Source organism: Hibiscus syriacus, unplaced genomic scaffold (assembly GCF_006381635.1).
Source record: "Hibiscus syriacus cultivar Baekdansim isolate YM2019G1 unplaced genomic scaffold, ASM638163v2 tig00010263_pilon, whole genome shotgun sequence".
Taxonomy (NCBI): domain Eukaryota; kingdom Viridiplantae; phylum Streptophyta; class Magnoliopsida; order Malvales; family Malvaceae; genus Hibiscus; species Hibiscus syriacus.
Genome location: NW_024062210.1, coordinates 490406 through 514631, shown reverse-complemented (window position 1 = coordinate 514631; position 24226 = coordinate 490406). Strand labels below are relative to the sequence as shown.

Genomic DNA, 24226 nt, shown 5'->3' with positions numbered 1-24226 from the left:
ATAATATTTATTTGAAGATAACTCTTAATTATTTGACATTGAATGTTAATATAAGTGACATTTCTAATACTCAAACTTAGAGTTTCAAAAAATAACAATAATTCATTTATCACAAATATAACAGAGATTCTTGTCGCTATTGTAAAATTAATTTGCTTTAATAAGAGTAAAATTATTTAGATAATGTGTGGGGAAAATATTATTCCATTCATGGTTTTAGAGGAATTATTTACGACATAAGGTATTTATTATAATGTCACTAAAGAGTTGTATGAATTATATGATGTATTTAAAAAAATATCTAAATCATTTAAATTTTGGTGTTTATTGTATACCAGGTTGAAAAAGATATCGTGTCTTTCTTCCGTACATTTTCCTATCATCAGTGTAACATTCATCTTATCTCAACATATAATTTCTCCAATACCTTAAATGAATCAATCTTTTTTCTTACCCTGGCTTCTAATATTTTCCCCCTTCAATATTACATCAAAATAATTATAGCTAGAATTAAAACATTTTACTAAATCAGTTATATTTTTTATATAATTTCAAAATGATTTAATAATTACTAAAATTAAAATGATATCATATAAATTTGTTTGAATTCTTTAAATATAACATGTCATTGACTGAATAAAAGGGGTAAATTTTCCTTTGTTACATAAAGTTGTGTATCTGATCAAAAGCAGAGACAAGGACAGGGATAGTACATGGAGTAGACCCACAATTTAGTCGTTTTCTAAACCTCAAAACAAATCTCCAACTCCCCAGCCGGCAATTTTAATCACAGATGCAGCAGCCACCAGTTCAAATGATCACAAGATCCTGTCTTTTACTCTAATTGTTAGCTCTGGTGTTTGTTCTGGGAATCCAAAGAAAATGGCTCAATCAGGTGAACAAAGCAACACCCTTTTGATTTTCTTTTTCAACTCTTTGGATCTCTCTCTTTACTGTCTGAAGTTAGATTAAATCTAATTTTAGGGCTTTAATAATGATTATCTCAGGTTATGATATTGATAGCTTATTTCGAGAAGCTCAATCCCGGTGGTTGAAGCCAGCAGAAGTTCTGTTTATCCTACAAAATCATGAAAAATATGAACTGACGCATGCGCCGCCTCAAAAGCCAACAAGTAAATCGTTTTCAACTTTTTCATTTTTAAATTTCGTTAAAATCACCATTTTCTTCAGTTTTTTTTGTGTTTTAGGTGGCTCGTTGTATCTTTTCAACAAGAGGGTTCTTCGTTTCTTTCGTAAAGATGGTCACAGTTGGCGTAAAAAGAAGGATGGAAGAACTGTCGGTGAAGCCCATGAAAGGCTTAAGGTTTTCTCATATTCTCGGATTCTCCCTATAAAATTTGTATAAAATATGTGCTTTTGGTTGTTTATAAAATGAAGGAGCCCCCCCTTCCCGGGGGAATTCTGGGAACTTTCATATCGTCTAAATATTAGCTAATTGATTCTTTAAAATGGACTATGTTTTGTTAAATGTTGAATCCATTTTGATTGTTCTAATATCGATGGAGTTCTGAGGATTGCTATATATTATATGCATGATCAGGTTGGTAATGCCGAAACTCTGAATTGTTACTATGCTCATGGCGAGCAGAACCCGACTTTTCAGAGACGTAGCTTTTGGATGCTGGACCCGTAAGTTTGCTTCATAATCTATTTATTTATCGAACTTTGTCGCTGTATGTATATGATATATTTTGGGATAGGGAGGCATATTTGCTAATAGTTTAGTACTTTGGCAGGGCGTATGAGCATATTGTTCTTGTTCATTATAGAGAGACAAATGAGGTATTTCATATCATCCCTTTATGACTTTATCCTTTTGATCCTCATGTGCTTTCTCTAAGCTACGTTTCTGAGCAATTATGGTTTAATGTGCTTACTTTGTGTAGCTGATAGTGGTGTCAGATATAAGTTTATGCCGTCCAGCACGAGAGTTTAACATACTTTTATATTCTAAACTGGTGTCATTCTTCATGATTGTATACAGGCGAAATCCACTCCGGCATCCATCGTGCAGTCGCCAGTATCCTCCTCAGTCTTAAGTACAAGTCCGAACTCTTACACTTCTCAAAATCCTGGATCCAACACTCTAGCCCATGGTTTACACGAAACATATCAGAACTTGTCTAGTCCCGGGTCTGTTGAAGTTAGCTCTGATGTATTTACTAGACAAGCTTTAAAGAGGCTTGAAGAGCAGTTAAGTTTGAATGAGGACAGCTTCGAAGAGGGGAGTCCTTTCTGCAGCCTCGATGGAGATAGTGATGAGTCAAAACTTCTGGAATATGGAGGGGAGATTGCCAAGCCAGACCGACATGCAGATCTATTTTATGAGCATGGTGATATTGGTCAAGGTTGCCTTTATTCTCAACCCTCTAGGGTTGAAAATTATTCAGATAGTTTCTCACTGCTTTCCGATGGTGAACATAGTCAAGCATATGGGAATGACAATTCAGATGGAAGTAAGGAATCTCTATATTGGAATAGTGTATTAGACTCATACACAAATCAATCAGGTGTCGACTCCCAGGTAAATACTTCTCTATGCGGCTCCGCCTTCATTTTTCTCCAGTTATATTTGACACCCATGTCTGACACATTTCTCTACATGAGTTTGGAAATATGGTCGTCCAACTACATGGAAATACTTGAGAAAAATTAAACATACCGGTGTTAGACACCAGACACACCCCTGCTTGCGTAGTTTTTATCATAAATATCAAACAATGGCAAGTGTTTTATTATCTGCATGTTAATGGTCCTGTATGGTATATCTACTTGTCACATCATAAAGATTCATGTCTGATTTAGCGAATTTGTTCCCAACCATATATTTCATTGCTCTACGAGCATAAAGCACCAATACCTGAATAATAAGTTGTTATATGTCCTTTTCTAACTATTCAATTCTAAATGACGTTTAGCCGAGGTTATATTGCAGTATCTGGGGTTCGAGTCCCAGACCTACTGTAACTCCCCTTCTTAAAGGCGGGTACCTGACCAATATTAGACCAATAATTTTTTCCCCTGCTATGAGAATTTGTTTGTCCTTAAACAGGGAAAGCCTTTATCTTCTTCAAGGAAAGAACAAGCCGAGCATCAGGAACAGTCTGATTGGCTGAATTTCAATGCATCTAACATCAACGACTGTATGATCTCCTACTCTTGACAGTAATTTTGACACTAGAAATTCAAGTATCTAGTTTATTTTGTTAAGGTCTGATCATTTCTTTCTCTGCCAGTTTCTGTATTTCAACAGCAGGTTAAAAATGTTGAAACCCCTTCAGGTCCTGCTGCAATTCAAGCTCTTGGAACCGTTTCCGTTTTTGATAAGATATTCAACCAAGACAAAATTGGAATTCCTCTTGCAACAGGTTCGAGCTTGCCTGTTGCACAGAAGCAGAAGTTCACAATTCAAGAATTTTCTCCGGAGTGGGGTTATACCAGTGAGGTTACGAAGGTGAGTAAAGAATTGTTTGTCACTGAAACTCTATTGTTTCATGTGGTCCTTTGACTTCACTGCTTCTGTTAAAGCGTAAAAAATTTTAAAGTATAATTTCCATACGTAGGTTATCATTGTTGGATCTTTTCGTTGTGATCCATCTGAATCCACCTGGGCATGTATGTTTGGTGAGACTGAAGTTCCTCTTGAGATCATTCAGGACGGTGTTATCTGTTGCAAAGCTCCTCCTCAACTTCCCGGGAAGGTCACACTCTGCATCACTAGCGGCAACAGAGAGTCCTGCAGTGAAATCAAAGAGTTCGAGTATAGAGTTAATACTAGTAGATGCACTCGGTGTAATTTATCAAACACAGAAGCTCCTAAAAGTCCAGAAGAGCTATTGTTACTTGTCAGATTCGTACAGATGTTTCTATCCGATTTCTCTTTGCAGAAAGATAGCATCGAGTCAGGAATACATTTTCCAAGAAAGTTCAAAGCTGATGATGAGTCATGGAATAATGCCATAGAGACTCTTCTAATTGGGAGTGGGACTTCTTCCTCTGGTACTGTTGATTGGCTTCTGCAAGAGCTTTTAAAGGACAAGTTGCAGCAATGGTTAAGTTCTAGATCCAATGGAACACTTGATCAGTCAGGCTGCACCATGTCAAAGAAGGAGCAAGGAATAATACACATGGCTGCTGGATTGGGCTTTGAGTGGGCCTTAAATCCGATTTTAAACTGTGGAATCAATATAAATTTCCGAGACATTAATGGGTGGACTGCTCTTCATTGGGCTGTTCGATTTGGAAGGTAATCAAAATTGTTACTTTCAAATACATAAAAATGGCATTGATGATCAAACTGATTGTGTGAAATCCCCCCCCCCCCTTAACAGAGAAAAAATGGTTGCTGCTCTTATAGCCTCCGGTGCTTCACCTGGGGCTGTGACAGATCCAACCTCACAAGACCTGACAGGCCAAACCGCGGCATCAATTGCTGCCTCCAGGGGACATAAAGGACTTGCAGGTTATCTTTCAGAGGTAGCTCTGACAAGTCATCTTTCATCCCTTACACTTGAAGAAAGTGAGCTTTCCAAAGGAACAGCTGCACTTCAGGCTGAAATGGCTGTGAATAGCATCTCTAAGGGGAGCTTTGCCAACAGTGAGGATCAGCTTTCACTTAAAGATACCTTGGCTGCTGTCCGAAATGCAGCTCAGGCCGCTGCACGTATACAAAATGCTTTCCGAGCACATTCTTTCAGGAAACGACAAGAGAAAGAAGTTGCTGCTGCTAGTGTAGACGAGTACGGTATCTATTCAGATGAAATTGAAGGTCTTCCAATTATGTCAAAGCTAGCTTTTGGAAATTCCCGTGATTACAATTCAGCGGCTTTATCTATTCAGAAGAAATTTCGAGGCTGGAAAGGTCGCAAAAATTTTCTGGCACTTCGCCGGAAAGTTGTAAAAATACAGGTATGAACTTCCCAGTACTTCGCCCGAGAGTTGTCTAAAATATTCTTCTCTCCCCCTGTCAAATCCCATGTATCAGGTTGTTGTACGAGATGGAATGTTTCAAAATCCTTGTCTTTGCCCTTGTATCAGGCTCATGTGAGAGGTTATCAAGTCAGGAAGAATTACAGGGTAATCTGTTGGGCTGTCGGTGTTCTAGATAAGGTAGTACTTCGTTGGCGACGGAAAGGTGTTGGCTTGCGAGGTTTTCGCAGTGAACCAGATCCCATTGGTGAAAGTGAAGATGAGGACATCCTCAAAGTGTTCCGCAAGCAGAAAGTGGATGGCGCTGTTGATGAGGCTGTTTCACGTGTGTTGTCTATGGTTGATTCTCCAGATGCACGTCAACAATATCGCCGGATGCTTGAAAGATATCGTGAAGCTAAGGTAAGTAGGACCGAGTACTTTGAATGATCTGTTAATTGTTGAAACTGATTTATTCGGTAACAAAGAGTGACAACATAAATATTTAAAACACAGAACCCTAAACCCATAAAAGATCTGTTAATTGTTTTCGAACTTCTTTTGCAATGGGATTATAATTCTGAATCTCTTCTATTGTTCTTTGTAGGCTAAACTGTCTAACACAAGTGAACAAGCAGAACCAACTTCTGTAGGTGATATTTATGATATGGAAAGTGATGATTTCTTCCAGTTCCAGTAGGAGCACTTTGTGACCACCTTAACTAACCTTGCTCCTAAACCTGATTTGATAGTTTACTAGAGTTGTATAATAGCCTGCATTTCACCCTAGTAATGGTGCTATATATGCTTCTTGTAATTAGTAAATACTAGTTTTATAGCTTTAAGATAGGGTTGACTAGCTGCTATTGTGACCAATAAATTTCCTTAAAAATGACCATGCTTTCCTCTTATTTTCCCATTGCATGCAGTTACCAAAACCAACACCAGCAAATCCTTTAATTAGCAAACTATTAACCAGAATTTTATCTTCTTTCAAGATGACAAAAGGAATATAAAGTGAACATGGTGAGCTGATCGAGCTGGTAATAGGGAACTCAGATAAGAAAAGAGAATCGAAGATGCCTTAAGAGGTAACTCGGAAGCCAATAATAATGTGCAGCTCCTCTCTAGGTTGCTTTATCTAGTTGGTAGGCAGATGACAAATCCAAAACTAAAACCAGAAAATTCCATTTAATGGCAACTTTATAGATTTAAAGCCTGGAGATTATCAGAATGAAGTAACTAACAATCCAGTGCTTAAAAGCTCCAGAGCTCTTCACAATACAGGGTTCAATCCCTCGAATGAAAATACGGCAACCATTCACAAAGCACACATTCATAAATTTGCGATTCATTCACAGAAAATTTGTTCTCAGATCCATAAGCTTAACTAAAACAAGTATTCCTAAGTGTCTTTCACCAACTCAACCAATCACAACGAATATAATATTTAAATTATATGAATAAAACCCTAATTACTTTTTTAAAATAAGTTTTTATTTAAATTATATCAATATTTTGAAAATAATAAATATAAATTGTGGTTAATTTGTGCACCGAAGCAAGAAATAAAATAATTTTAAATATAGGAAATTGAAAAAGGCACTTTTGGAGCTAAAATCAATGCATGATGGGTAGTATTTCGGGGCGTTTGGTTTGGAAAAAAAATTATTATCAAGGGGAATAATTTTTTTTTTCCAGAATTGTATTTTCACGTTTGGTTAACGGGGTAATAACTTATTATCACTAGTAGTATGTTTTGGTTGAAATTTTCAAATTCTTAGATACTACATAATTTTCACCACTCTGGACAAGAATACTTCTGAAATAATGATTTTTTTTCCATATAGATATAGATCATTCTCAATTCTTATTCTTCATGCATGGAATATATGCCCAACAAATAATGTTATCACAAGGATGCCAACTGGAGTGATTATTGCTAACCATGGCCATGGTGGCTTATGCTTAAACCTATAGGAACAAAAATAGTCCATGGTTTTATGTTAAAGTGATTTACATTTAACTTTTTTTCATTAAAAAAAAGGAAGAAAATGAATTTAGAAACACTTATAGATTAAGTTGCTCTGGTTTTATGGATATAGATAACGATGAACGCTATATAAAGGTTGGCATGCGGTTGAAAAGGCATGGCCTACTTTTGCTTTTAAAGCAAAGAGCAGATTTGTATTGAGCTGAAACCGGTTGAAAAGGAACAGTAGATGTCTATTTCAAAGAGAAGGTGAAAGCAAGATCAAAAGGTGATCCGAGATCGATGGACTACGCATCTCATGCTTTCGGAAAGGATCCCCAAAAGTAAGGTGGGTGACTAGCTCCAACCTGTCATCTGATGCATTTGAGCCATACATACTGATAGGGTGAGACTGATTGGTCGTGTCCAACACATTGACAAGAATTGTTTGTTTACTCGCAAGCTTTTGTAGCAATTTCTCCACGAGTGACTCAACATCAAAGACTCCACCAACATACCTGATTGAGCAATGATGGTAGTAAGATAACTTCTTGATAGCTAATGTGATCATCTTATCAAAACCATTAACTAGGGCATCACATCAACACCTTTTATCAAGTTCGTTTCACCTTTTTCAGAATTGCATGTATTATGATTATGATTGATGCATATAATCAATTTTACAGTCCTTAAGCTATTGGAAAGACTAAGGCATTCAGCTTCCCACTAGTTTCTTGTAAAATAAAAGGAAACATCGATTAAAAGTTGCTACTTTTGATTCATACTGGAAACATACCCATCAGTTGCTTGAATCCTCTCATTGGGAGTTGCATTCGAGGTCTTGTACACTGCAAATGTCAAAATAACTCCAAGACGATTTGTTTCGAGTAACCTAAAAGGAGCTGTTAGCACCCCCCCTTTTCCTGATTTTCTCGCGCACAATACATTCTCGCGATCTTCCTGTTGATACATAAAGAATTAAAGATTCACAATTGTCGATTATAAACAAGAACTCAAAATTCTTTATTCAACCAGTGCCAATGCTCGACATTAAGAATACTGTGCAAAGATAACAAGCACGTTACATATTCGTCTTGAGTTGGCGATGGTTCCAAGAGGTCGGGATTATACTCATGAACTAGATTTTGTCTGAGTGTATCCATCCTCTTAATAGTCCAGCTTTGATGCTTCTCAAATTGTTGTCTTTCGGAGTGGAGCACCCTTACAGCATATGTCACGCCACTAGTGAGGGGCCTCTCGAAAGCAGTTCGCTCGGTGTAGCTTGCAAAAGTAGTCTACAGGTTCATAAAGTGAGTTTCCTTAATTGACTAAAACACAAGTAATCATGGAATCCACAACTAAAACCACTTGGACTTTTCCGTTCGAATAGCTGTCAAGTTGGCAAAATTCATATTTGATCTAAAGCGTCAAGTATCAATTTCAGTTGAATTTGAATAATTAAAGGCAACAAAAAACAACAGGTCATTACTCTGATTAAATTGCCAAATCCGACTAGTTTAATTCTAAATTAAGGAAAGAGCAACAATATTAATCATTTTAAATCAAGCTAGGGACAGATTAAACGATGGCAAACAAGCACAACAAAAACATAATCACTTTGAATTTAGCATGCTAAGGCAAACTATGGTAATCAAGGACAACAAATGTATAATTATCTTACATTAACTAGTTATATCATCCTCACTAAAGGTTAGGAGAAGAGGATATTGTTGGGGAAAACGGGTTATTTCCCACACGAACGTAGTTTTAAAATTGACCTAAAATGTCAAGATTAAAACCACCAAAGGTTGCACAGCGGATAAACCTGTCAAACTATTGAATATTGAAACACAATGGAAAAGAACCGAATAAAAAACAATAAAGAAGAGAACACACCAAATTTACGAGGTTCGACGAGAATATCGTCTACTCCTCGGGCACCACACCGGATGATAACTTCACTATATCGCCAATATTACAACAAATGGAATTCTTTGGAATTCCCAAAGTGGGAGAATGAAGAATACAAGAGGAAGAGATAACTTGTTTTTGGGATGATTTCTAATGGAAATACTTAGGCCTATTTATAGTTGAGTTTCAAGAACAATATGTTCAAAGTTTGGCCACCTACCAAAGAATTTTCCAATGTGTACAAGTTAGCCACCAAATATGAAATTCACATGTTCAAAGTTTGGCCACCAACCAAAATGAAATTTCCAATAAGTTGGCCACCAACCAAGATGAAATTTCCAACTTGTCAACTTAATTTCTAGACAAATCTAACAAATCTCCACCTTGGCTTGAAATTACCAAGCCTACTCAACTTCTTCAACTCCCCAAATTTGTAGTGCCTCTAATTGCGCTCACAAGCGCCACACACCCGAAGGTGTTCATACTTTCAGGATGTTAATCAAGTTCAAACAATGATTGAACTTGATTATTGTTACCACCTTGGTCATCATATTTGCAGGATTTTCTGATGTCGCAATTTTCTGAAGTAGAATCTTTCCTTCTTCAAAGATCTCCCGTACAAAGTGATACCTCACGTCGATATGCTTAGTCCTTGAATGGTAGACTTGATTTTTCGCTAAGTGAATAGCGCTCTGATTGTCACAATAGAGACTAATGTGACTTTGAACAACTCCCTAGTCTTCCATCAACCCGTTAAGCCAAATTGCTTCCTTTACAGCCTCTGAAACTGCCATGTATTCTGCCTCTATAGTAGACAAGGCCACCGTAGATTGGAATGTAGACTTCCAACTTACTGGGGCTTTAGCAAGAGTAAACAAATACCCAGTAGTTGATCGACGCTTATCCAAATCACCAGCATAATCGGAATCAACATATCCAACCATACACTGACCAAGTGCTTCATCATGTTCAAAAACTAAACCAACATCCACGGTTTGTTGGAGATACCGTAGAATCCATTTCACAGCTTGCCAATGTCCTTCTCCAGGATCATGCATATACCTGCTCACAACTCCAACTGCTTGTGAAATGTCAGGACGTGTACACACCATTGCATACATCAAGCTCCCAACTGCATTAGCATATGGAACTTTTGCCATATACACTCGTTCATAGTTAGTTTTAGGAGATAATTGAGAACTAAGTTTCAAATGAGAAGCCAATGGGATACTTACATGTTTGGTATTTTCATTCATGCCAAAACATTGTAATACATTTCTCAGATACTGCTTCTGTGTTAAACAAAGCTTCCCTCTCTGTCTATCTCTGCTTATCTCCATACCAAGAATCTTCTTGGCCTCACCTAGATCTTTCATCTCAAACTCTTGATTCAACTGAGCCTTTAATTTGTCTATCTCCTTTTGACTCTTCGAAGCGATCAACATATCGTCAACGTACAAGAGAAGATAAATGAAAGATCCATCTTTGAGCTTTTGCAAATACACACAATGATCATATTTGCTTCTAGTATACTTTTACCTCCTCATAAAGCTATCAAATCGCTTGTACCACTGCCTCGGAGATTGCTTCAATCCATATAGCGATTTGTTCAGCTTACAAACCCATTTCTCACAACCACCATCTTTGTATCCTTCTGGCTGTGTCATATAGATCTCCTCTTCTAAATCACCGTACAAGAAAGCCGTCTTTACATCAAGTTGAGCTAGCTCTAAATTCAACTGTGCTACCAAGGCCAACAATATTCTAATGGAGGAATGCTTCACAACAGGGGAAAATACTTCATTGTAGTCGATTCCCTCCTTTTGAGCGTAGCCTTTAGCTACCAACCGTGCCTTGTAGCGAACATCTTTCTTGTTATGAGATCCATCTTTCTTTACAAATACCCACTTGCATCCAATGACTCTTTTACCTTTCGGTAATTGTGCCAGTTTCCAAGTGTCGTTCTTTTGAAGAGATTGCATTTCTTCATCCATGGCACTTTTCCACTTATCACTTTCCAAGCTTTGTATTGCTTCTTGGTAAGTGATAGGGATATCATCATCAACAACTGGAAGAGCATAGGCCACCATATCAACAAATCGAGCAGGTCTACGAATTTCTCTCCTTGGCCTTGTAACTGCAAGTGTTTCTGGTATCTCCAATGGTTCTTGGGTTTGAACCTCTTCATCTTCTGATTCTTCTATTGGAGTTGAATAATCAGCTGCATCAACTTCTGGGATCATCATCTACTGAAACTCCACCTGTTTTGGAGTATGCTCCACCTGCTGCGGAGTACTACTTGTCTGGACAGCTTCACTTGTTACCTTCTTTACTAGGGCAGATTCATCAAAGGTAACATCTCTGCTACAAATTATCTTCTTGGTGTCTAAACACCAAAGGCGGAATCCCTTCACTCCATGGGTGATTCCCATAAAGAGAGCCTTCTTTGCTCTCGGATCAAGCTTGGATTCCTTCACATGATAATAAGCAGTGGATCCAAATACATGTAAGGAATCATAATCAGTAGCAGGTTTTCCAGACCATACCTCCAATGGTGTTTTTCCTCCTATCGCTGATGACGGCAGACGATTAATGAGATGGCCAACATATGTCACAGCCTCAGCCCAAAATGCCTTACCTAACCCAACATTAGACAACATACATCGAACTTTCTCCAATAGTGTTCGATTCATACGCTCTGATACCCCATTCTGTTGTGGTGTATGTCTAACAGTGAAGTGTCTAACAATACCATACTCATGGCAAACGTCAAAGAATGGGTCACTTTTATATTCCCCTCCATTGTCCGTCCTAAGACATTTGATCTTTCTACCAGTCTGGTTCTCGATCATATTTTTCCATTTCAGGAAAATTTGAAGCACTTCATCTTTAGACTTCATGGGATACACCCAAACTCTTCTGGAAAAGTCATCTATAAAAGTTACAAAATAATGGTTTCCTCCCAAAGATGATGTCTTTGAAGGACCCCATACATCTAAGTGAATATAATCTACAATACCTTTTATATTATGTATAGTGGTGCCAAACTTCACTCTCTTCTGCTTTCCCAGAACACAATGTTCGTAAAAGTTCAATTTGCAAGCCTTTGCACCTTTCAACAATCCTTTCTTTGCCAGAAGTTGCAAGGATTTATCTCCAGCATGTCCCAACCGCATATACCACAAATGGGTTGCGTCCAAATCATCACCTCCGAAAACTGCTGCAACTGCTCCAATAATTGTACTACCTTGGTAGTAATACAAATTATTTTTCCTGATGCCCTTCATCATCACAAGTGCGCCATATATGACTTTTAAAACTCCATCCCTTATAGTGACTATTGAGCCTTTGGATTCTAAGGCTCCCAACGAGATGAGATTTTTCTTCAAACTGGGCACGTATCGGACATCCGTCAGAACTCTGGTTGATCCATCTTGATTCTTCAATCGAATTGAACCTATCCCAACAGTTTTACAGGCATTGTCATTGCCCATATAAACAACTCCTGCATTTAGTTCCACTAAATCGGAGAACCACTCCCGAATAGGGGACATATGATAGGTGCAACCCGAATCTAATATCCACTCATCGGAATGGAATGTTGTTGATGAAGCAACCAATGATATGTCAGAGTCATGTGCATCATGCTCTGCAACACACGCATCTGGAGCAGCTTTTCCTTTCTTCTTCAGCTTCGGACAATCTTTCTTCCAATGACCTTTCTCATGACAAAAGGCACATTCATATTTTCCCAGTCTGGACTTCGACTTTGATCTCCCTCTCCACTTTGGCTTTTGACTTTTCGAGCGACCTCTTGCCACCATGGCCTCTGCTGCTTCGTACTTGCTCTCCTTCTTGGTTTTCTTCCTGAGTTCATAACTATACAAAGCAGTAGTTACATCTTTAAGGGTAACATTATCCTTATCATGAAGTAACGTTGTCTTAAGGTGCTCAAATTCATCTGGAAGAGATGACAACAACATCCAAGCCAAATCTTCATCTTTGAAGGTTTCATCCATGCCCAATAAGTCTTCCACTAGCTCATTGAACGCAGTGATGTGTTCATTCATACTGGTGTCTGATTGATAATTAAATCTGAGCAATCTTTTCTTCATGTGGAGACGATTCTGAGAGCTTTTCTTCAGGAATTTTTCCTCCAAAGCTTTCCACATCTTACTTGCAGAAGTCTCGTTCTTGTAGCCATACTTCTACTCCCTGGAAAGACAAGATCGAATTGTGCTGCACGCCAAACGATTGATTGTTCCCCATTCTTTCTCCTCCATATATTCGGGCTTTTCTTCCTCAATGGCAATGTCTAGACCTTGTTGGAATAAAACGTCTAACACCTCGCCTTGCCACATGCCAAAATGACCGGATCCATCGAACAACTCCACCGAGAAATTTGCATTTGACATCACCCTCCTCACCGGTCCAGATGAAGAGCTTGATGTCTCAACTGATCCGAATTTTGGCATTTTAATTCTAACGAACAATATTCAATATCACGAACTGTATATTTTCAGCAACGGAACCACCAGGATAACCTCAACCGAAGCTCTGATGCCAATTGTTGGGGAAAACGGGTTATTTCCCACATGAACGTAGTTTTAAAATTGACCTAAAATGTCAAGATTAAAACCACCAAAGGTTGCACAGCGGATAAACCTGTCAAACTATTGAATATTGAAACACAATGGAAAAGAACCGAATAAAAAACAATAAAGGAGAGAACACACCAAATTTACGAGGTTCGACGAAAATATCGTCTACTCCTCGGGCACCACACCGGATGATAACTTCACTATATCGCCAATATTACAACAAATGGAATTCTTTGGAATTCCCAAAGTGGGAGAATGAAGAATACAAGAGGAAGAGAGAACTTGTTTTTGGGATGATTTCTAATGGAAATACTTAGGCCTATTTATAGTTGAGTTTCAAGAACAATATGTTCAAAGTTTGGCCACCTACCAAAGAATTTTCCAATGTGTACAAGTTAGCCACCAAATATGAAATTCACATGTTCAAAGTTTGGCCACCAACCAAAATGAAATTTCCAATAAGTTGGCCACCAACCAAGATGAAATTTCTAACTTGTCAACTTAATTTCTAGACAAATCTAACAGATATAACTTACTTGATCAATATTAAATCGCAGAAGGGTTTTTTCCATGGTGGAAAGTCGAGATCAAAATCGACATCGCCTGGATATGGTTCATGCTTACATTAAACTGGTCCTGAAACATGAGCACGCTCGTCGCACATGCTGGCGAGCTTCTGCTTTCTCTTTTCTTTAGCTTGAGAGCTCATATAACAGAAGATCCAAATAGAAACCAAGGTCCAACCAGTTAGCCATGAAAGCATGAGCTTTCTCCACCAAGACTTGCTAACTCTCTTGGAACCAATAAACTGGTAGTAATGATGGTGGAGCTTGAAACCATAGGTTGAGATTTTATCCCAGCATTTGAACCACATCTTGGCACCAAGGAGACTAACCTTGTAGTAAAACGATATTTTATACATAAATCACACAATTGCATCTCATATAGTAATTAAACTAATAAATTAAAAGAACATTCAAAAGGAAAAAAATAATATTTTATACATAATTTCAAAATATATTACTTAAAAACAATATTTATACACAATTAATATAAGTAATTTAAAAACTTTTATGTTCTAATTTTGTGGGGAAAAAACTATACTATCGACTACTCGACAAATATAGGAATTGATAGTAGTAGCCGTTAAGTGGATTTGGTGCATCTTAGGGGACTTGGATTTTTGAATCTTAGGTGACGTTTGGTTCGCTGGAATGTTTATGAGGGAATTGGAATATGTGAATGAATTGAAATCTGTCAGGAATTGGAATCCAATTCCATATTATGTTTGGTTGGTAGAAAATTGAATTAGAATCTAATTCCATATTCAGTTTGGTTCGCAGACATGTCAAATGAATTTGATTTCAGTAATGTAAAATGACATGATTGACCCGAATATATGAATTAGAAATCCGACCCGAAATAATAAAAAAATATTTTTATTCAATAAAAACAGTGAATTAATTGAAAAAAAAATTATATATAGAGGGGTATTATTGTAATTATTCCTAAATATATAAGGTAAAATTATATATATTTTCAGGTATGATATTTTTCATCCTAATCCCGAACTCGACCCGACCCGAATATTATACTTAAAAAAACTAACCCTACCAGACCAAGATAAAGTTTCACCAGAACAACCCGAATATGTGAATTAGAAATCTGACCCGACCCAAAATAATAAAAAAATATTTTTATTCAATATATGAATAAATTATCAAAAGATTGATGAGGGTAGTACGGTCAAATTTCAATTCCCTACAACAATGAAATTGAATTTCATTATAGAATGGATGAAATTCAATTTTCCTCATTTGATGGAAAGTTGAAGCTATGAGTGATTTCAATTCCCTTCGAAAACTTGAACCAAACATAGAAAAGTAGTGAAATTAAATTTTAATTCCCCCTAATTCTAAAAGATTCATACGAACCAAACACCACCTTATATTCTGAACTCTTTTCCCCCCTCAACTAACCATTTTTTTTCACTAGAATCAATAAAACAAATAAATTCAATTAAAAGACGTTTATCTACCTTTTATTTCCCCAAAGTCTACGTTTACCAAGGACATTCCACCACGTGTTCTCCTTGGGCCGGGACACCGAAGCCCTTGACGTTACGCCCGAAGAAGGGATCCCCACTCAAATTTATCGTTTCTGTTATATAAAAGGATCGATTAGTTGGACATTTAGTTTTATGAAATCTGTAGATTTTTCTCGAGAAAACGAAACAGGAAAATCTTGTTCGCCGGGGAAAAAAAAACTCAACACCGTGCCTGAAATTTTCTTACACTTTCTTTGCCGCAGTCGTCTCCGGTTACCTGATCTCGCCGTCACCATGGTAATTTTGGTGGTTTTCCCCCTTTTTCCAAAACTATTTATTTTTGTGATAGTCGGTTATCGGTATTAGCAATTCTCTTTTATTAATTTTTTTTCTTTCCCTTAATCTGCTTGTACATGAAATGATCTGATCTATCTATCTACAGATGTGTGTACGCGCGGGAGTTTCTATTGTATATCTCAATTTTGCTGATTTATATTACTAATATTTGATCATGCATGCTCTTAAACTTCAAAATATGCGAACAATTTAGCTCGACGAACCTTAATTTAGCTGTTTTTTGGATGCAAAATTTAATCGCAAATTTCTTGAAGTATCTTTTTTTCTTCTCTTCATATTTCTCTTTTTCAAAGTTCAAAAAAGAAAAAGAAAACGTAACTCTCTAAATGAGATCTGATTATTTTCATCTAAATGTGAATTGTGATAAACTTTGGTTTAGTTTACTTGTACATATGAAATTTTGATTTTATTTTAATTGCACCAATGAAACTTTTATTCTGATAGAAATACAAATCAATTTAAATAGATTTATTTGTATATAAAGTGAGTAAACGCACAATGCTATTATGCAAGTAATGGTATTAGTTGTATGCCAAACTGAATTATCACCTAAAAGCATTTCTCCTTTCTGATAGTTAAAAAATTGCTTAAGTTTTCTAGGGGGAAAACAGATTATCCATTTACGTGATGTCCTTTGTCCTTATGCGTGCAGACAACATCAAGGCGCCTTGCAGAGAGGAAGGTGGAGAAATTCCAGAAGAACATAACAAAGAGAGGAGCTGTGCCTGAAACAACCACAAAGAAAGGAAATGACTATCCTGTAGGTCCTGTACTGCTTGGTTTCTTCGTGTTCGTTGTCATTGGATCGTGTAAGATAATCAGCAGCTAATCCTTTCACGATCATATTTCCCTTAGAGTGATTTTTTGAAATAGCGAATGCAATGCAATAGTTTTGCCTTAATATGGTCAACATGCTCTTGATAATACAGATAGAAGTACATGGTGTGTCTGTGCTTATGCCTGTTTATGCTTGCTTCTTTAGTAAATAGTGTAATATTTATGCAATGTTTAGGATCGGGTAAGAAGTAAGAAAAGGGAAAGAAAAGTTAAGTATCGAGAAAATACAACCTTTGATTTATATTATTTTAAAGTTATATAAATATTTAATAGTATGAGGTGATTACAATGTAGTATCTGTTAAGAATCATTTTTAATCATTGACAACGCACTCACACCTTACAAATGCAGCTGATTGATCCTAAGACCTCTATAGAGAACAACACTCCTTTTAACAATTGAGGCTACTTGATGGGTTCTAAAACTCCTATAACTACAATTTAGAATCTTAAAGGTCATATGTTTATTTGGTAATAAGTCGGACAGCACAGATTCTTAAAGGTCATATCTTTATTCATGCGTCAATACGAGTGTACAATACAATACTTCAAGGAAAATGAAATGTCGTAATAATATACTAACCTTTTTTACTGTTTTTTTCCCTTCATTCTTTATAACAGCTCTCTTCCAGATTATCAGGACAGCTACCAGCGGAGGCTTTGCATAATCCATTTTAAGAAATTGAAGAAGATATTTGTCTTTCCATGTATTTTTTTCTTCTTTTTAAATTAGTCTTGTAGGAAACTGATGAAACATTTACCACATGTTATGAACTATTCAGAATTTGAATAAGATCTCTTTCTTGTCTCATTGTTATATTTTATTGGCTATTTTTTATTTTAATGTTTCATTTGTGAATGAGTAAGAGCTCATAATTTTAATGATTTTAAACAAAACACTAATAGAATCGTAAAAAAAAAAGCCGAAACAAAAGAAATATGAATAATACAATTTTAGTATATATAAACCAAACTCTTAGTTTGAATATGTTCAAGCTCATATATCTCTAATTTAAGAGTGTATAATTTTAAATAATTTAAATATTGTGTAAAATATTTGTATTAGCGGACTAACAGAGCTTTGGGTAAAGTACACAAATGATCTCTCGAGTATACAAATGATCCCTCGAGTATAGGGTGTTGTTTTGTTGAGCCTTTCGATTATTAAAAATTATAAAATAGTCTTCCGATTATAAGACGTTGTTTTGTTGAGTCCCTCGATTATTAAAAGTTACAAAATGATCACTCAACTATTCATATATTCTAAATTCGTCATTTCTTATTAAAAATTTGATGACAATATAAGTTGGACGTTAATCTATTGAGATATGGTAGTGAAGAAATTTACCACCAAGGTCGTTTGGTTCGTGAAAAAATGTAGAATTCAATAGTTTTGAAACCTGTGACAAATAATTAGCCAAGTCATGTCTCTACCATCTAAGCTAGGGTATTGTTTTTTCACTAGTATCCATGGCATTCCTACAATAATTATGATTTTTTTATACATTTATATCTACAATAATGATAATGAACTATATGCACTGTGGCAGTACTTGGTGACAAATTTTGGGGGTCAACTTAATATTTTAAAAAGTTTAGATGTTTAAATTAAAATATTCTAAAATTTTGAAGGATTCAGTTTATATTTTTTCCAAAAAAAATTGGGGTCTAACTAATTTTTTGAAAATTTGAGAGGTTTAATCCTCACCGTGTTCCGTTACCGTGCACAAGCACATTATTTATATAAAGGAACAACGAACAAATATAAATAAATTTAACGATTTTCTCGAGAACTCAAATTGCATGTGCAAAAGGTATTAACGTAGATAAAAATATAATTCAGTACTAATGTAAGAAAAATAGAAGAAACAGAGTTACTCTGAATTTGTAGATTCTCAAGAAGATTTAATCCTTAGCTCTTGATTTTTTCCCTCTTGTCTGAAGGATATAACAAGTTAAGAATTCCATTCTGTTGATTAAATCCAATGAATTGGATCGCCTATGTTCAACGTTTGGGATCCAAATCGAAAAAGCTAGCCTTTTAACGAATTAGGTAACTATGCACTGCACCTATGTGAGCAGTCTGTTAGCAGTGTTAGACCAGAGAGAGAGAATGCAACATCCACATCCACATCCACATCCTCATTCTTCCAAACCCTATATTACAGTGTATAATTTTTGGCTGATATACTAATCTCTTTTACAATGGCAGTAAATGGTAAAATACCAACCTCTATAAACTGATGAAAACCATCTTGCTAAATACATAATGCTAACATTCTCCCTGTTGATTGAACCTTTGATTTGTTGATAAATAATAGCAACTCCAGTAGGAGAAAACACGCATAGCTTCTGCCACAATTGAGTAAATGGACCGGTGGGTCAGTCAAAGTGTCAGCAAATTTCTTCTTTTGTTGTTGTTGGCATATAGTCAACTTGCAGTTGATTGTTCAACACTTTGTCTCGAAGAAAATGAAGACAAAGTTTGATATGTTTGGCACGAGGAAAATGAAGATAAAGTTCGAACAATACATCTTCCAAAATCGTTTAGATGTCTTCAAAAAGTAAGAGATAATTGAATCAGACAATACGTGAAGAATACGAGTTAAAATGGAGTAATTTCAAAATCGTTTAGATGTCGCCATACCCATTGAAGTGGTATATGCCAAGGATGATTGCAGTGGTCTTTTCTTTCTTTCATCACCCTCGTTCTTAACCTATACCTAATATTTGTTGTCATGTTGTTTGCCTTATTTAGGGTTTTATAAGCTTCTCCATCACCATCTAGGGTAGGTCTATAATAAGCCCACCATCCCTTCGTCTCCTTTTGAAGTAGATGTATCTATGGGGGCCATTAAAGTGCTGACTAGTGTCTTTCATCCATTGCCACGACAATAGAGTGTAAGCACGAACGTAAAAATTTATGTTAGGAGTGTGAACTTAAAAAATTATATTAAAAATTTTAGAGAATACGAAGTTATAAAATTACATGGGTGTAAAATTAGATAATCAACAAAGAAAATATATTAAAAAAACTTAAAATATAAGAGAATTTAAATTTTTTTTAAAGGGTTGCAACTTCAGTGGGTAACATGTCCATGCTTTTACCATAACAAAGCTTCGTCCTTTGCTTCTTTTCCTTCACCAGCTTGAACCTTCCATCCAATCACAACACAAATCCTCCATCAAAACCAACAAAACACACCAAGCTGTTTAATGTAATGCTTTATCTAAGAAGACTACTTAATTGCAAACAATTAATTAAGTCTATGGGCGTCAATTATAACTCTTAAAAAGAGTTAACAATAATCAACAATCGTGACCCTAGACGTTTTAAGATTCCTGATTTTTTTCTCCATCTTTGCTCTGAGTTCAAATTAATCCAAATTTCACTTTTGGCCATCAACTTTTAAATTTATCCAATTTAATCACTTATTATTCTGATTTCACTTTAATTAAGTCCTATAATCTGTAAGCATAACAATAAAATCGCTCATAATTCTGATTTCACTTCAATTTAGTCCCCAAGGTTTAAATTATTGAAAATTAAACCCTCAAAAATTAAAAATTACTCTTTTATTTAACAATAATAATTAATTTGAAACTTTTAACCCTCCCACCTAGGGATGGCCATGGGTTGGATCGGGTCAAGTTTTTTACCCACCCGAACCTGAATCAAAAACTAAATCCCTCCACCAAAAATTGAGCTAACCTGAAACTCGACCGAATTTTTAGATTGAAACTCGAACAGACCTAGCCTGACATTTGTACATATATTCATTTTTATTAGGTAAAATAAGAACCTAATTAAAAAAATAAAATAGAAATAGGTATTATTGTAATTATTCCTAAATATATAAGAGATAATTATAATATCAAGTCGAGTCGGGTCAGATTATTTTTACACTAAACTCAAACTCAACCCAAATCCACTTGAACCTGAATTTTTAAAATAAAACTTGATTGGACTGGGTTGAATCGAGTCGCGACGTATGGTGTTTAGGTGAGATGCCCGTTCCTACTCCCACCATATGTGACATTATTCAAACTGTCACCATTTAAAAAGAACATCACGACCTTTTAATTGATAAATTAAAATATAAATTCAATACAAATTAAAAAACTAAAAATAAAATTCTTACATAATATATAAATACAAACAATGATATGAGATGAATAGAGACAAAATAAAATAGGTAAAGATAGAACAAATACAAAATCATAATTACATCTACTCAATAATAATTTAATTTTTATCTCTATCCCATCTATGAAATTTATACTCATCTCCACCTAAATGAGGGAGGGTGGGTGGGGGGAGAGGATCTCCATGAAACCTGCTCACTAACTAACGTCTACTACACTAGCTATGGTAATAAACTAAGGATAAAAAGTTGATAAACTGAGTAAGCTTACTTTAGTATTTATTCATTTATTTAGGTGCATTTGTTGGAAAATTATCAATAATTAAATTAAATCAAATTAAAAGAAACAGACAATGTGTGGAGCCCACAGTACTACATTCACCAATCACCAAATGCTACGTAAGGAGACAAGATAAGACTTCAAATTCAGAAAAAAAATAATATCGCGGACAGGTGTTCTATAAGACAATGCTTACCAGTCTCCCTAGGAATTAGGAGCTCCTGTAATAACCTTTTTTTCCCTTTCTTTTTTACTTTTTCTCAAAATATTTACTAATTACTTTAACAAAAAATATTCAAATTTAAAATTAAAGTTTAATATTTTTTTAAAGGGGTCTTGGATTACAAATACAAGACACGGTAAGTTCATAGGCCTCGTTAACTAATTCATAATGTAAAGGTCATCCCTCTAGTTGAATCAAATCATAATAATAATAATATTTTTATTAAATATTTAAATAGTATTACATTTAATAATTAAAATAAAATTTTCCTTACTAATTAATTTAAATATGTAACGATATTAATTCATAAATTTTAATAATATTCAGAAAAATTCAAATATTTTTATTCACGACAACAATAATTATAATTTTATCCATCTTAAATCAACCCTAACGGGATATTTAATTACAAGTAGTTCAAATATCAAAATTATATATATTTTTTAAATATAAAAGTCAGTTCAATGATAGAATAATAAAATATAATTTTCTCTCTTATCAGCTTCTTTTTATTAGCCAAAAATTTGGTCCACTTATTCCAACGCCTTGTTCTTCTCCTTCATCATCTTCTGCATAACAAAAAAAGTCAAAATTTAAACCCATAATTTCTTGTTCTTTTTTGCATTTAATCAGATTATCGATTGCGTGAAACAAAGAGAGAATGAACAGGGAAGATATAGCTAAACATAGGCAATTCCTCGCCAATAGGAAATGGGTTTTCCCTCTCGTTATCGCCGGCCTAATCGCCGGAGCCATACTAACCTCGAGTTTCATAAAAGCCGCCGACTACTCACTGTTATGCTCCGTTGGTAACACCAGATCATCACAAGCCGTTTCTGATGTCTCCGTCGCCAAAACCAGATCATCTTCTCATGCCGTTGCTGAAAACTCCGCCACGTCGATCCAACTCCAAGCCATTATCCACTATGCCACCTCACGCATCGTACCTCAACAAAGCTTCAAGGAGATCTCCGTTACATTTGACGTCCTCAAGAAACGTTCACCATGTAATTTTCTCGTCTTCGGACTCGGCTACGATTCCTTGATGTGGACTTCAATCAATCCGAACGGGAACACTATATTCCTCGAAGAGGATCCGAAATGGGTCCAGACGGTGCTCAAAGATGCGCCAAGTCTCCACGCGCACCCCGTTAAGTACCGTACGCAGCTCAAGGAAGCCAACGCTTTGCTCTCCCATTACCGTTCGGAGAAGAATTGTTTCCCGTCGAAAGCTTATTTACGCGGCAACAGGAAGTGCAAGCTTGCCTTGACAGGGTTTCCCGATGAGTTCTACGATACGGAGTGGGATTTAATAATGATAGATGCGCCGCGTGGCTATTTTCCGACGGCGCCCGGTAGGATGGCGGCGATATTCTCGGCGGCCGTCATGGCTAGGAACCGGAAAGGACCTGGAATGACGCACGTGTTCTTACACGACGTTGATCGTAAGGTGGAGAAGACTTTCGCCGAGGAGTTTTTGTGTAGGAAATACTTGGTCAAGGCCGTCGGTAGACTCTGGCATTTTGAGATTCCGTCCGCCGCTAGCATCAGCAGCCACGGCGGCGCTCAGTTTTGCTAAAATGCGCCGCTTGCTGCCATGGTTCATGTATGTCGGAATTCAATAATAAATGTATACTTTAAGATAATGGTAATTTTTAATTGTACTTAATTAGATTTTTTTTATTATTATTATTATTATAAGTGGTGGAATTTGATTTAAGAAAGTGGCAATGGTTGTTGAGGCGGCGATTTTTTTTTTTAAATTTTTGTTTTCTTGTTAGATTATTTTAATTATGTTATTCAACTGTGTGCCAATAGCAATATGTCATTCTGCAGACTATACACTTAAAAAACTGTAGTTTGAAAATGAGATAATTTTAGTTTATTAATTAATTTTGTTTTCTTTGAAGTTTAATGTGGAAAATTCTATATATTTTTATTTTTATTTAGTTATATAAATATTGCTTTAATTATATATTCAGAAAGTATACATATATCGTATTATAAATTAAACTACATTCATCTATAATTTTAAGATATTTGCTTTGAAAATTGCAGTTTCAAATTCAAGATCTCTGGTTTTTCAATTTCCTTTTTGTTTATTTTATGATCTCTATGGCTTTGCAATTTGTTTAATTAGTTTATAATTATTTGGTTATATACATATTATTTCAAAGTATGTTATAATAAATAAATTTTATTTTGAGTAATTAGAATTATATTAATTGTAATTATATAAGTAATATTTAAAATAAATTATGTTGAATTCCGTTTTAGATTTATATGAGTATTTTTTTCCTTTTCTCATTCATAGATAAATTTTCTTCTAATTTATGTTAATAAATTTGTTTGAGAAAGTACAATAAACCCCTGGAACAGATTATTGTCTATCATGAATCCTTTTTTGTTTGACCCATTAACTTTCATTTTTGGCAAAAAGGGTATGGGATACCTTAGTACTTTGAAAAAAATCAATGTGATTTTTTTTCATTTTTTTGCACTTAATTTAACCCTTAAACTTAGAAAATAAATTCAATATGATCATTTGATTAATGATTTCTGTTGTTGATCGTTACGGTACTGACATGACACTTCACGATACTGATGAGAAGATCTACAGTGGTTGTGACGTGATAGATGGGTTAAATTAGTTTTTTTTGTCGAGTTCGAGGATCAAATTGATTTTTTTAAAAGTTTAAGGATTTATTTGATTTAAAAAAATATTTTGGATTTTAAATTTAAACTATACAAATATATAGAAAAAACTTAATATAAAAATACTAAAAATAGAAATTAAATTACTATAAACATTTAAATATATATATATATATATATATATATATTAAAAAAATTAAAAATTAAATTACTAAGGAAATATGAAGAACAAGAAACTTGAACACCCGGTTAAATATACTTGCTCGGGAG

The 24226-nt window shown here is 35.3% G+C and overlaps 3 protein-coding genes and 1 pseudogene across 3 annotated transcripts; 3 read left to right on the top strand and 1 right to left on the bottom strand.

Annotated features, from left to right (window-relative positions):
• The first annotated feature begins 994 nt into the window (after window positions 1–994).
• LOC120203713 (calmodulin-binding transcription activator 4-like) lies at window positions 995–5733 on the top strand. Its single transcript, XM_039203903.1, has 11 exons — window positions 995–1133; window positions 1209–1324; window positions 1562–1650; window positions 1758–1803; window positions 2006–2545; window positions 3074–3164; window positions 3258–3475; window positions 3585–4267; window positions 4353–4929; window positions 5059–5352; window positions 5537–5733. Exons 1-11 carry the CDS (start codon window positions 995–997, stop codon window positions 5627–5629), a joined length of 2886 nt encoding a protein of 961 aa, XP_039059834.1. The 3' UTR covers window positions 5630–5733.
• On the top strand, window positions 5513–22953 carry LOC120203714 (probable methyltransferase At1g27930). Its single transcript, XM_039203904.1, has 3 exons — window positions 5513–5525; window positions 6910–6920; window positions 21899–22953. Exon 3 carries the CDS (start codon window positions 21963–21965, stop codon window positions 22878–22880), a length of 918 nt encoding a protein of 305 aa, XP_039059835.1. The 5' UTR covers window positions 5513–5525; window positions 6910–6920; window positions 21899–21962; the 3' UTR covers window positions 22881–22953.
• Window positions 6717–14294, bottom strand: LOC120203814 (annotated as a pseudogene).
• LOC120203715 lies at window positions 15570–17446 on the top strand. The gene is made up of 3 exons (XM_039203905.1): window positions 15570–15757; window positions 16470–16626; window positions 17275–17446. Exons 1-3 carry the CDS (start codon window positions 15614–15616, stop codon window positions 17319–17321), a joined length of 348 nt encoding a protein of 115 aa, XP_039059836.1. The 5' UTR covers window positions 15570–15613; the 3' UTR covers window positions 17322–17446.
• Window positions 22954–24226: the final 1273 nt, after the last annotated feature.

What these genes read in the sequence shown, in the direction of transcription:
- LOC120203713 (XM_039203903.1), top strand. Translation starts at nt 995, where the DNA reads ATGATTATCTCAGGTTATGATATTGATAGCTTATTTCGAGAAGCTCAA. An exon ending in AAGCCCATGAAAGGCTTAAG is followed by an intron (nt 1,325 to 1,561) that starts GTTTTCTCATAT and finishes ATGCATGATCAG; the next exon opens with GTTGGTAATGCCGAAACTCT. An exon ending in GGAAAGTTGTAAAAATACAG is followed by an intron (nt 4,930 to 5,058) that starts GTATGAACTTCC and finishes CCCTTGTATCAG; the next exon opens with GCTCATGTGAGAGGTTATCA.
- LOC120203715 (XM_039203905.1), top strand. Translation starts at nt 15,614, where the DNA reads ATGAAATCTGTAGATTTTTCTCGAGAAAACGAAACAGGAAAATCTTGT. An exon ending in CTGATCTCGCCGTCACCATG is followed by an intron (nt 15,758 to 16,469) that starts GTAATTTTGGTG and finishes TTATGCGTGCAG; the next exon opens with ACAACATCAAGGCGCCTTGC. An exon ending in GTTCGTTGTCATTGGATCGT is followed by an intron (nt 16,627 to 17,274) that starts GTAAGATAATCA and finishes TCTTTATAACAG; the next exon opens with CTCTCTTCCAGATTATCAGG.
- LOC120203714 (XM_039203904.1), top strand. Translation starts at nt 21,963, where the DNA reads ATGAACAGGGAAGATATAGCTAAACATAGGCAATTCCTCGCCAATAGG.